This window comes from Sciurus carolinensis, chromosome 3 (assembly GCF_902686445.1).
Source record: "Sciurus carolinensis chromosome 3, mSciCar1.2, whole genome shotgun sequence".
NCBI classification, from domain to species: Eukaryota; Metazoa; Chordata; class Mammalia; order Rodentia; family Sciuridae; genus Sciurus; species Sciurus carolinensis.
Genome location: NC_062215.1, coordinates 149827069 through 149840456, shown reverse-complemented (window position 1 = coordinate 149840456; position 13388 = coordinate 149827069). Strand labels below are relative to the sequence as shown.

At 34.6% G+C, this 13388-nt stretch overlaps 1 protein-coding gene and 1 non-coding gene across 2 annotated transcripts in view; both read right to left on the bottom strand.

The window, feature by feature from the left end:
• Positions 1-13388, bottom strand: part of Fam117b (family with sequence similarity 117 member B) — a 113466-nt gene that overhangs the window by 27314 nt on the left and 72764 nt on the right. Inside the window, exons 3-4 of the mRNA XM_047545666.1 lie at positions 9140-9232; positions 7561-7674 (exon numbers count right to left, since the gene is read on the bottom strand). Coding sequence (XP_047401622.1) covers positions 7561-7674; positions 9140-9232 — 207 coding nt within the window. The remainder of the gene's footprint in view (positions 1-7560; positions 7675-9139; positions 9233-13388) is intronic.
• Trnav-cac (transfer RNA valine (anticodon CAC)) lies at positions 10699-10775 on the bottom strand. Its single transcript has one exon. It is a non-coding gene; the product is annotated as a tRNA-Val (tRNA).

The window sequence follows — 13388 nt, the reverse complement described above, 5'->3', positions numbered from 1 at the left end:
GAATATCATGCTAAGTGAGATAAGCCAATCTCAAAAAACCAAAGGATGAATGATCTTGCTGATAAGTGGATGATGACACATAATGGGGGGTGGGAGGGGTTACTGTTAGAGTTAGAGTTAGGGTTAGGGAGGGGGGCAAGAATAGAGGGAAAAGAGGGGTGGGAGGGGTGGGGGAAGGGAAAAAATAACAGAATGAATCAAACAACATTACCCTATGTAAATTTATGATTACACAAATGGTACACGCCTTTACTCCATGTACAGAGAAACAACATGTATCCCATTTGTTTACAATTAAAAAACAAAAACAAAAACAAAGAGAGTTAAAAACTGATGCTTAGAATGGTTAATTAAAAAAAAAAAAAAAAAAAATGGCATTCCTGTCCCAGGGGATTCTGGCCCAGGACCTCCAGAGTGCCCTTGATTCTTCCTTTCCTGTCACTATTTATTTCTGTCTTCCAGGATCATTATCTCTCATCTGGTTCCATGTCTTCAAGTTCTTAAGTTACAACTGTAATAAGGTCATAGCAGAACTATCTATTCTCTTGTTTTCCAAATGGCCAAATCTTAAAATCCAATCATAATCATATCTTGGACACATTCAGATTCCAGTGCAGAGCAGCAATTTTCATTTTTAAAGTGCAGCGTGACTCTCATTCCTTAGATGAAAACAGGTTTTCCCCTTTTCCAACTCATTATTCCCCTTTGTTCTCAAAGCTTCCTCTGCTACTACAATACTAGTGTCCTTATCCCAAAGTAAGAAAATTCTAGAAAAGGACTTTTTTGTTTGAGGTTGTAACAACACATGCACAATTTTCAATTCTTACCTCAAAATTACTATGTGGCAAGAGGCTGCATCTCCCACTCTTATTGATTCACTGTAGTCCTCAACCAGACAATTCTGAAGTATGTTGCTATGTTTTCTAATAAGACTATTTCTTGAAATATTCTTAATAAGGAATATGACATTTTAAGCATCTGAGAGCCTTGTCATTTCTGGAAACCACTAGCATGTTTTAAGATTCTCTCCCTGAAGAAACCTGGCAGTGTTTATTCTTTCTAACATCCCCTTGAATTTCCAGGAAAAGAATCATGCAATAGTACATGAGAATTCTTTTTTAATTGGGATAAATTCATTGTAGACTCAAGAAAAAGATCTTTTCCTTAACTAGTGGCTACAGACTATCCCACTATCCTAACATCTCTACCGTCCTTTAACTGTTGAGAGATACTAATTTCCCAGTAAAAATAATCTACATATCATGAAATCCGAAGAACTGTAATAACTTGTAAAAAGTCTGCCATCCCCCAAGTTCAAAGAATCTCCAAAAGATAAAGTTCTCAACCAAATAATAGAAAAACCCTTCTCTAGAGAAGAATAGGTACAGAAAAGGCTTTAAGCACAAAGAAACTGGACCCAACTAAGTAATCAAACCTAGGGAAAGTGTTTGAAAACAAATTTAGAAACTGCCTTCTATGCATAAAGCTCTGGATTCAATTCTTGGCACACCACACACACGTACACACACACTTCAGAAGAAAAAAAAAAGTCAGGAATAGCTATCTTAAGAGCATGAGATTCTGGATTTTGTTGTTTAAAAAAAAATGACAGCTATCCAGAAATAAAATTTCTCCACTTGACTTTATAGTTTTTAAATAAGTATCTGAACACTTTTTTAAGAGTTTAAAAAAGTTTAGCTAAGAAACTGGCAGAGAAACCAACTGATTTGTTCATTTCTTTTACATTAAGGTGCTGCCTAAGATGGCCTAAGGTACTGAGCAAGTAGTTTGTGCTGAGAACTGCAGTTTATATTTTTATCTCATTTAGTCCTCAGACAACACAATGAACAAGTAATATGATTATGAAAAGAATCTGAGGAGTTGCATACCTCTAGCAGCAGCAGGACCTAGATTTTAAGTTCAATTGTCTGATCTTGGAGCAGTACAAATCTTTACATTGTTAAATGACCTCTCAGTTTGCTTTTTGGATTCCTTTTAAGAATCTAATTAGGGGCTGGGGATATAGATCAGTTCATAGAGTTCTTGCCTGTCAAGCACAAGGCCCTGGGTTCAATCCCCAGAACCACACACACACACACACACAAAGAATCTAAATATTTCTATGCAATTATACTTTATATGTTTATTATTTATCTATATTCTTTTGCTGGCAAATTTTTGAATAATAGTTTTATCTATAAAATAAAAACAATTTACAATCTCATGCAATTCACCTACTTAAAGTATACAATGGGGGCTGGGAGTGCAGCTCAGAGATAGAAAACATGCCTAGCAGGTACACAGCTCTGGGTTCAATCCCTGACACTTCAAAAACAAAACAACCACCAAAACCTCCCTCCCCCCCCAAAAAAAATAAAGTGCATGGCTCTTTTTAAAAAATGTTTATTGAATAGAGTTGTGCAATCATTACTAAAATTAATCTTCAAATCACATCAAAAGAAACCCCTTACTTATTAGTAGCCATTCCCCATTTCTCCCCAAATTTACCAGTCCTAAGCAATCACCAATCTACTCTTTGTCACTGCAGGTTTGACTATTTTGCAATTTCCTATAGATTTCCTTTTGTGTCTGGCTTCCTTCAGTAAGCATGTTTGTAAGGTTAATTCATGTTGTAGCATGTATCAGCACTCCATTTTTTATGACTAAATATTTCATATTTCACTATGTGAATTACATCTTATTTACTCATTTTTCAGTTGATGGACATTTGTTTCCTAAATGTAAGCTATTATAAACAATGCTACTATGCTCTGTACTGTACAAATTTGTATATGGATGGTCATATGTTTTCAATTCTCTTGGCTACATATTCATACAAGGAAATGCTGGGTTATATGGAATTTCTATGTTTAGTCTTTTGAGGAACTGATAGAGTTTTCTGCAAAGTGAAAGCACCATTTTACATTTTTACCAGCTAATATATGAAGATTCCACTTTCTCTGCATCCTCTGTAACATGCTAATACCTATCTTTTTCTGGGTACTGGGGACTGAATCCAGGGGCTCATGCATGCTAGGCAAGCACTCTAACACTGAGCTATATCTTTGACCCTTTTATTAACTTTATTTATTTTTTTGTTGTTGTAGATGGACATAATACCTTTATTTTTATTTATTTATGTGGTGCTAAGGATCAAACTCAGTGCCCCATACGGGTAATGCAAGTGCTCAACCACTGAGCCACAACTCCAGCCCTTAATTTTATTTTTGAGACAGGGTCTTGCTAAATTACCCAGGCTGGCCTCAACTTGGTGATCCTCCTATAACAGCCTCCTGAATAGCCAGGATTTCAGGTGTGAGTCAATGTGCCCGGCATTATCTATCTTTTAAATTACAGCCATCCTAGTGGTATCTCATTTCAGCGGTTCGGGAGGCTAAGACAGGAGGATCGTGAGTTCAAAGCCAGGCTCAGCACAAAGAAAGGTGCAAAGCAACTCAGTGAGATCCTGTCTCTAAATAAAAAAAATATGTAAAATTGGGCTGGGGATGTGGCTCAGTGGTCAAGTGCCCCTGAGTTCAATCCCCAGTATTCCCCCTCCACCAAAAATAAAAGAGAGTATTTCACTGGAATTTTGAACTGCATTTCCCTGTTGCCAAATTATATTGAGCACCTTTTTCACATGCTTACTGACTGTGTATCTTCCTTGGTGAACTCTCTATTCAGATACTTTGTCCATATTAAAATTGGATTGTCTTTTTTTATTATTGAGTTGCAACAGTTCTTTATATATTCTAGACAACACTTCTTTATTAGATAAATGATTTGTAAATAATTTCTCCTATTCTGAGTTTTCTTTTTACTTTCTTGTTGATGTTCTTTGAGGCACACAGTTTTCAGTTTTGATGAAGATCAATGTTATGGTTTGGATGTGAGGTATCCCCCAAAAGCTCCTGTGAATACATGGATATTCAGAGGTGAAATGATGAGATTATAAGAACTGGGACCTGATAGGTCCATCCTAGTCTGAATGACTGACTGGTGGTAACTAGGCAGATGGGGCATGGCTACAGGAGGTGGGTCATTAGGGACATGCCCTGGAAGGCTGCATCTTCCCGTTGGCTCCTTCCTCCCTCTCTTCCTCCCTGTTCCCCACTCCCCTTCTCTCTTGCTTCCTGACCCTGCCATGAGCTGACAGCTTTCCTCTGCTGGGTCCTTCCCCGAAGATGCACTGCCCCACCCTAGGCCCAGAGCAATACAGTTGGCCATCTATGAACCGATACCTCTGAAACCTTGAGCCCCAAATAAACTTCTCATTCTCTAAGTTATTCTTGTTGGGTGTTTTTGACCACAGCAATGAAAACACTTGGACGATCAATTTATCTACTTTTTCTTTTCTTGTTTGTGCTTTTGGTGTCACACCTAAGAAACCATTGCTTAATCCAGTATCACTAACATTTTTGCTCGTTTTCTTCTAAGAGCTTTTAGTTTCAGCTCTTACTTTAGGTCTTTGATCTATTTTGAGTTACATATTGAGGTACTGAGGTAGGCATATTTTTAACATCATACGTGAAGGCTAGAACTGGTCTCCTACTTTACTCATCTCTGCATTTTCCCCATACCTTGTCAACCACAGATAAAATAAAGTAAAACCTCAAAACTCTGAGGTCCGAATCCCAATTCTGGCTCATGTGATCTTCAAAGATACCTGATCTCTCTTGGCCTTGAGAGTGCAGTCTGTAATGAGAATGAAATGCCTACAATACATATAAGTGATGAGTAGGGTGTTTGCCATTTGGTAGGCAGTTCAATAGAGTTCAACTATATATTATCACCTTCTAAATATCACTTGAGTTTGTCCATTTTCACCAGTTTCAAAGTTTCTACCTTACCTGAGGTCACCAACATTTCTTACTTGGATTACTAAGTCCTATTCTCAAACGATTTCCACACCTCTAAACTTATACTCCTCCAAATTCATTCTCTAGTCTGAGCCCATATTGACTATTATAAAATGCATATCTGATCATGTTCCAGTCTCCTATAATTAAAAAAATTGTCCCCTGGTGCCCCAAAGATGAAGTTCCAATGTGTTAACTACCAGGACATGGAGCCTTTTAGGTTTGGCTACTATTTACTTCTCCAACCTCATCTTTTACTACTACCCCTAAACCAGGGCCAAGACTACTACTACTAAAACACTGGCTAATATCTACTTATCCTTCAGAGATCAGACATCACCTTCTCTGAGAAACCTTTCTAGATGGCTTCATTCTCAGTCCACTCTAAACTCTCCCTATCAACACACTCAATTACACAATTTTATAATTAACTATTTCCTTATATCCCTCTAATGAGACTTGATGAGGATATGACAGTATTTCTTTATCACTACATTCCCTAATGAGTACTATAGTACCAGTCAAAGGGTAGATACTTAATAAATGCTGGGTGAATGGATGAATGGTCTTGAAAGTACATATTAGTCTATGTTTTTCCACTAGAAAGAATCTACTAAAATAAAGCCACATCTCCAACTTAATAGAAAAATTTTCATGTTTATAGATTCAGTTTTAATTAAACACAAATACCAGGGTCATAACTTTCTAATGCATATGTGTCTGATTTGTGGTTAGGTGTTAATAAAACAAGGTAAGCAGTCAAGACACTTGATGTATCAAGTGTGCAAAAGTCAAGCTAATGAATTTATTTTTCAAGGTGCTCTATGCAAAATCATGCTTTTGAATTAAACACGAATTTTTGGTATGCTTTAATACCATTAATAAATGAAAAAATTCAAGTTTCAAGGGAAAAAGTTCTGGACAATTTTACTACTATGAAATTATTGATGTTAGTGAAACTTAAATCACTTAAAAACTTATTAACTCCTATCAACACCCTTTAATTCAATAAAATTCAATCTTAATCTTTACTCTACTTGGAGTAAAAACACAGAATGGGAATAAAAAGTTTCTTTATCTTTCAGACATACACACAGGTTATTTATGGATGAATGAGAGGGAGAGGAAAGAGAGATCTGTGAAACCATCTAGGTCTTCAGTCTTGAGGGTGAAGAGGTATAGTTTTTTTTTTTTTTTTAAATATCTTTTTAGTATTATTTATTTATTTATATGTGGTGCTGAGAATTGAACCCAGTGACTCACACATGCTAGGCAAGCGCTCTACCACTGAGCTACAATCTCAGCCCAAGAGGTATAGTTTTTAATTAATATTCTAACTTGATACTTATTAGTCAATATAAAATTTTCGCTGATTTTGTAAAGTTTACATTTCTACTTCTTCAGAAAAAAATCCAGTTTGTGTAGGTTTTTAAATGTGTTAATGTCTAATTGTGTGTATATGTGTAGATCTCCCCAGTACTAGGGATTAAACCGAGGAATGATCTACCACTGAGCTATATCCCTAGCCCTTTTATTTTTTTACTTTGAGACAGATTTATTTCACCAAGTTGCCCAGGCTGGTCTCAAACTTATGACTCTTCTGTTTCAGCTTCCCAAGTAGCTTGGATTATAGGTGTCTGTCACCAGTCCCAGCTTAAAATATCTTATATATGGAATAAAGTTACCAATCAGCCTATAAATTTGTAAAAAATCAAAACTGACCACAATATTTTAGGACAAAACATAATTTTTAAAATGTGTGTCTTTCCCCATACCTTCTACTACAAACAATCCACATACACTTAGTAATCATCAGAAACTATTATCCCATAAAAGTGGTTGGTGAACTTTTCCTATAAAAGGTCAAGCAATAAATATTTTAGGTTTTGTTAAAACTACTCAATAACATTGTACCAAGAAAGGAGTCATAGACAATATACAAATAATAAGAGTGACTTTATTCCTGAAAAACCTTATTTACAAAAAACAGGTAGTGGACCACTTGGTTTGCAGGCCACAATTTGCAAATACCAGTCCTAAAAAAATGTTATGAAAGTCACAGAACTAAAAGCTGTCTAGTTTCCCTCTATCTGCTGGGTCTACTTCCTTATTGTTGAAAAAGAAAATTGAATTTAGGATTCCTCATTCCCAAAGCTTCACTTTTGGGATTTCAAAGATTCAATCAAGGACCTGAAATGAACTTAACTCCTGCCCTGCCAAGGGACTCCAGCCAATTTCAATTCAGTTAAAAAGAAGTGTTCCCTGTGCTAGCCATCAAGAGTAGTTCATGGGACTGTATGTAAGGATTTTTCCCTTCTAAAAGACTTCATGAGACAGGTATTATTATTCCCAATCTTCAGATGAGGAAACTGAAATTCAGAAAAGATAAGCTACTCATCCAGGGTTTTTGTTCTATATCCAGTGGTAAAGTCTCTGCATTATTCTGCCTCCAACATACTGAATCATTAAAGAACAAAAATGGCAAATCAAAATACAAAATCAGCTTTTGTAAGTCATATCTCATACTACAGAAAAAATCATTTGTCAACTTAATATTTTTTTTATGAAGGTTGCCAAGTCAGTATTTAAATTATTGTTTTAAACATGATTTTGGGTATTTTTGTTTTAAATAATCACCTACAAAGTAACAAATTACCAGAACAAATTTCTTGTCTGGATTTTGTGGTTTCTGTGCTCCTACCTGACTCTGGTTAATAGCTGCATGGTTGCCATGGAATGGAGACTGTCTTTCTTTATCTCGATGATGCCGACTGCTGTGTTTACTTCTCTGCAACTGCTGGCGTAATTTAGCAATCTGAAAAAGAGAAAAGCAAGTATACCAGAGTGATTTCCACACTAAGTAAAAATATATCCTTGCTTAATAAGAACCGTAAAACTACCCTTAGTAAGTCATTTGAACTTTAAAAACCAGATTGTAGGGGCTGGGGTTGTGGCTCACTGGTAGAGCACTTGCCTAGCATGTGTGAGGCATTGGGTTGATCCTCAGCACCATGTAAAATTAAAGTTACTGTATCCATCTACAACTTAAAAAAAAAAAAAAAAAAACAACAACAGATTGCAATATCCAATTGATCATACAATTTTTATACATATACACAATTTGTTTCTTTTCAAAAGAAACAACTATATTCCCACATTGTTCTCAGTCTTCAAGCTTCCTAAGTACTAAACAAATGAAGTTTTGGGCACTTAAAATAAATTACAGCTTCAAGAATTTAAAAATAAGGTGCTGGGGAGATGGCTCAGCTGGTAGAGTGTTTGCCTTGCAAGCACAAGGCCCAGAGTTCGATTCCCAGTACCACACACACACAAAAAAAGAATTAAAAAATAATAATAATTATTCTCTCATTGCACTTACCATAAAAGTCAACCTTGATTCAGATTTCTTTACTGAGTACCTAACTTTTATTGGCTCCAAAAATTAAATAGCATTTAAAGATCTTGTCAAGCCATGAAATGTATTCACAGATATAATCTTTAAAAAACAAATGTAGTTTCAATGATTATCCTGTTATTATCCTCTGCCTGAATTTTTCCTTTTATTTACACATTATGTATAAAATGCAAATGTCATTAATTATAGGCAAAGAAAACAGCAATCATAGCACAAAGCCATAATCCACTTGGTTATACTGAATTACCAAATTTCAGAAACATCACAGAAAAGTAATAAATGTGAATTTATTATAAATGTGAATCATTATAATTTTATAAATCTGATGTTTATACTGTATTGACAGGGACTCTCCTACAAAAAAAAAAAAAAAAAAAGAGAAAAGAAAAAGTTCTCACATCATCAGGTAAGTAATATGTACATTTCCCTATTCAAATCTTTATCCAAGTCGGGCGTGGTGGCACACATCTGTAATCCCAGCCAGCTCCCACGGCTGAGGTAGGAGGAATGAGAGTTCAAAGCCAGCCTCAGTAATTTAGTGAGGCCCTACACAACTCAGTGAGAGCCTATTTCCAAATAAAATTTTTAAAAAGGGCTGGGGATGTATGTGGCTCAGCGGTTAAGTGCCCCTGTACTGGGTACTGGGTTCAATCCCCAGTACCAAAAAAAAAAAAAAAAAAAAAAAAGAAAGAAAGAAAGAAAAAAACTTTATCCAATCAACACAGTAACTGTTTTTCTATTGTTCTTTTTCATTTAAAAAATAATAATTATCAGTGGAAAAAAACAAATTCTTGCTGCCTACAACTTTAAAGAACTAGCCAAATGGAAGGGTAAAATTTCCAGTTCCTTGGAACACTTTTCTGACCTCCTTAAGTTGATCCGTACTGCCCCATGATGCTGATCGTTTGTGAGATCCTTTCTTCTTTTCAGAGTACTCTTCAGCCCATGCACTCTCCGTCTATAATGGAAAAAAAGAGGGGTGGGGAGCATTTTAACAAAAATTACTTAATGATAATGTACGTCACATTTTTTCCTACTATAAAAATATATTATCAAAAAAGTGAGGTATTAGAACATATTTAAAATACCAAAAATTACTCACAATTCTCCCAGCATCAATTATATTTAGCATATTTCTTTCATTTTTATTACTAAGTTAGCAATAACTTATTATTATAGCATTTATTGAACAAAACAGAGGCATGCTAATAACAGCTAACATTCTTATGTTCTTATTATGTGCTAGGTACTCTGCTTTCTTATGCTTTATCTGATTTAATATATGTACAAATTTCTAGAAATTTTGCAGATAAGGAAACTGAAAATGAGAGGTTACATAAGTTGCCCATCTCACAGATATGAAGTGGGAAAGTCAAGAAATGAACCTGGTTCTAGAGCTCATAATTTTAATCTTTATACTGTCTACTCTTGCTTTAGGAATGTAAAAAGAATAGCCTCAAAAATGTTCTTTAGTGGTTATACCAAACCCAGAATTTAAAAATAGTGTATCAGAACTCTTGACACATGAAAATACGCTGTGCTGACACACTGGCACATGACGTAGTACCAGGTGTTGGGTGGCTAAGGTGGGGAGATCATTTGAAGCCACAAGTTGAAGATCAGCCTGGGCAAAGGAACAAAATAAATAAATAGGAACGAAATAAATAAATATGAATAAAAATTGCAGAGGCCATGGTTTTACTTTGCTTTTTTTTTTTTTTTGGGTGCTGGGGATCGAACCCAGGGCCTTGTGCTTACAAAGCAAGCACTCTACCGACTGAGCTATCTCCCCAGCCCGAGGCCATGGTTTTAAAAAAAAAAGAAAAAGAAAATATATTCAACCTCATGGATAATAAGAGATATGGAAGTTAAAACTTTAGGAAGACTAGGCAATTTGATAACAAACTCTCCTACATTGCTCGTCAAAGTGTAAACTAGTGCAGCCTTCATGGATGGAGATTTGGCAACTGTTATTATTAAAGTTATAAACACACATACTGTTTGATACTGCAACCCTACTTTTGGTAATTTATCCTGCAAACATATGAAATGTATATTTTAATGTGCAAAATGACATATTCATATGATTCCTTACAGCAGTGTTCTTGAAAGATTGAAATAATGTAAATATACTCAATTTATTTAGACTTCACTAGATAAATCATGGCATATCTTTACAACAGATTTGCAGCTATAAAAAATGAGTGAGAAAATTCACAATGTAAAAATATGAAATAATTCACAATGTAAAATATGACTTTTTAAGAAAAGTCTCAATGTTCAGTATGGTCTATATAGCAATTGCCTTATATGGGACACCTAGAAGAATTATCTCTGGAAGAATTTACATGGTAACCAAAGAAACTGATTATCAAAGGCTGCCTGTGAGAGGAAGATCTTTTTTTTTTTTTTTTTTTTTTTTTTTGGCAGTGCTGGGGATTGAACCCAGGGCCTCGTGCTTGTGAGGCAAGCACTCTACCAACTGAGCTATCTCCCCAGCCCCTGAGAGAAAGATTCTTAACCATATACCCTTATAGACCTCTTTAATTTTGTACTACATGAATATATATAGCCCATTCAAATCAATAAGAAGCACTAAAAAAATACTGCTCACAGTTTTGAGTATCCTTTGCACTCTTAACCTACCAATCACTAATTATAAAATGGTCTAGTTTCAAAGACAAAAAGAACAGATTTTCCAAAATCACTTATGTTCCTAATTAGTCACTACCTAAGCTTGAATCTCTTTATAGCTAAGAGAACTCCATTCTGACAATGAACCTTACACACCAATTCAGAAGAAAGGATTGCAATTCAGTCAACCATCCACTACTCTCCGCCCTGTTCCACCCTAAACTCTACTTTCAGTTCAGGACCAGCAACTGATATGTCATACCAGGGGTAACCCCTATTGTGCTTATGATTTTTCATGTGAGGGTTCACTGGCTCTGTAGTCAGTTGTTAAAACACCTGTCACAAAGACCTATTCATGCCAGCTGCAGTGGCACAGAGCTTTAATCCCAGTGACTCAGGAGGCTGAGGCAGGAGAATATCAAGTTCAAGGCCAGTCTCAGCAACTCAGCAAGACCCTGTGTTAAAGTAAGAAATAAAAAGGGCTGGGGATGTGGCTTAGTGTTAAGTGCCCCTGGGTTTCACTGAAAATATCAAAATTAAACTAAAACCAAAATCAAAGTAATGAATGATCTTAATACTAGAAATTATTTAATGTTAAATCATTCTTGATAATATGCAGCACAGTATTCATGGTTCATATGCTGATGTTAAACACATGGTTAAGTCCCATCCATCTCAGTTATACAATGCCTCTGTAATCTTAGACAAGTTATTTATCCTATATGACTTTTAATTTCTCCATTTTATAAACAGGAATAACAATCTATTCACTAAAGTTATAAGATGAATTAAAGGAGTTAATATATGCAGAAGGTTTAATTTTTAAGCACAGTGCCAAAGACAAAATATTCAGTTAAGTGTTAGTTGCAATTTTCATTCTATTATGCCAAGTACTCAAACTTTTTTTTTTTTTTTAATCTTCTATGGTCATGGAAGAATGTTAAGAATTCTTTGATCAAAAAAATTGGCTAAGAATCATAATTTCACTTAAAAACAGGATGGAAACAATAAATTTCATTTTATGAAAATATTTTTTTGTGAGTCCTAATCAAATATAAGTGATAACAGAACTTTGTAAACATAAGTGGGAAGAAACAAAGCCTGATTCTTTAGAGTAGTTTATGGGCTAGCCTGTCTGAGTGAGAGATAAAGCAAAAAGGGCAAGAGCAGGAAACTATTCTCTATGTATAAATGTCCATATTAATTTTCTACTCTAAAATAAAAAAACAACTTTCACATTTTTTATTGGCGTATAATAATTACACAGAAAAGTGAGTTTCACTGAAGCATATTCACACATGGACATAATTTTCACATATGTTATATTATTATTTATATTAAAACTTTGGGCTAAAGTCATGATGAATATCTTTTTGTAGATATAGTTCCAAATTCAAGAACTGTTTGCTTATACTTGCATCTCGGGCTGAATAGTTTCATATTTAACACAGATCTTACTTGCTAAGGTTCTCAAATAGAGATTGGGGGAAAGAAATTGGCTCTATATAAAAAGGAGGAAAAAACCCCTAGAGATAAGGGAGAATCTCTACAGATAGAATAATCCTTAATACATTATTTAAAAAACAAGGTTGCAGAAGAATGTATAAAATATTGTACTTCATGTATAAATAAAATCACCTTTCCCTTTATTTTTCCTTTTTTGCAACCTAAGAAAAATAACTGATGGATAATCAATAAGTACTAAAACTCATAGGTAAAAAGTTACTAGGGAACAGGACATTCATGTGCCAAACATTATCCCACAAACTACCTGATAAATGCAAAAGGAAAAAGTTCATTTACAAATGTGCAAGATAATTCATTTTTAAATTCCAATATTATTAAGAAAAAAAGTATTAGAATGTGCTGTTCTTAGATGAAAGGAGATTAAAAAGAAATAAAATATGATGTCTAACTTTTGGATTGGTTCCTACTTTAAAAATAAAAACAAGCAAAAAAAAAGGTCTAGAAACAGGCCTCTTTTAGAATCCTAGGCTAAAGGCAAAGCTATTGAGAGGCAACAACAGAACTTACTCAGATCAATGGAATTAAGTCTGGGAAAATACTTTTAACATTTTCCTTTCCTCCTAGTATTATATTCTAATTTCAGCCAATGGACTCAGGGTTTATTCAAAACGGCAACTGTTATTTAAAGAATAATTTAAAAAACAAAAATTATTCCACCTCTTCAGTTTTTCCATAATATCAAGATATTTTTTAAAATATTTTTTGTTGTTGATGGGCCTTTATTTATTTGAATGCAGTGCTGAGAATTGAACCCAGTGTCTCACTTTACCACTGAGCCACAATCTCAGCCCAAATGTTTTAATTTTCTGCAATAAATTCCAGATTTTTCTTGCAATAAAAAGAAACAACCCCTAAACAAGTTTGTAGATTTATAAATAACTAACTTCAATAATTTGACTTTGTATTAGTTTCTAATTTATCAAATATTTAATTTTACTAGGTTTTAATTATAG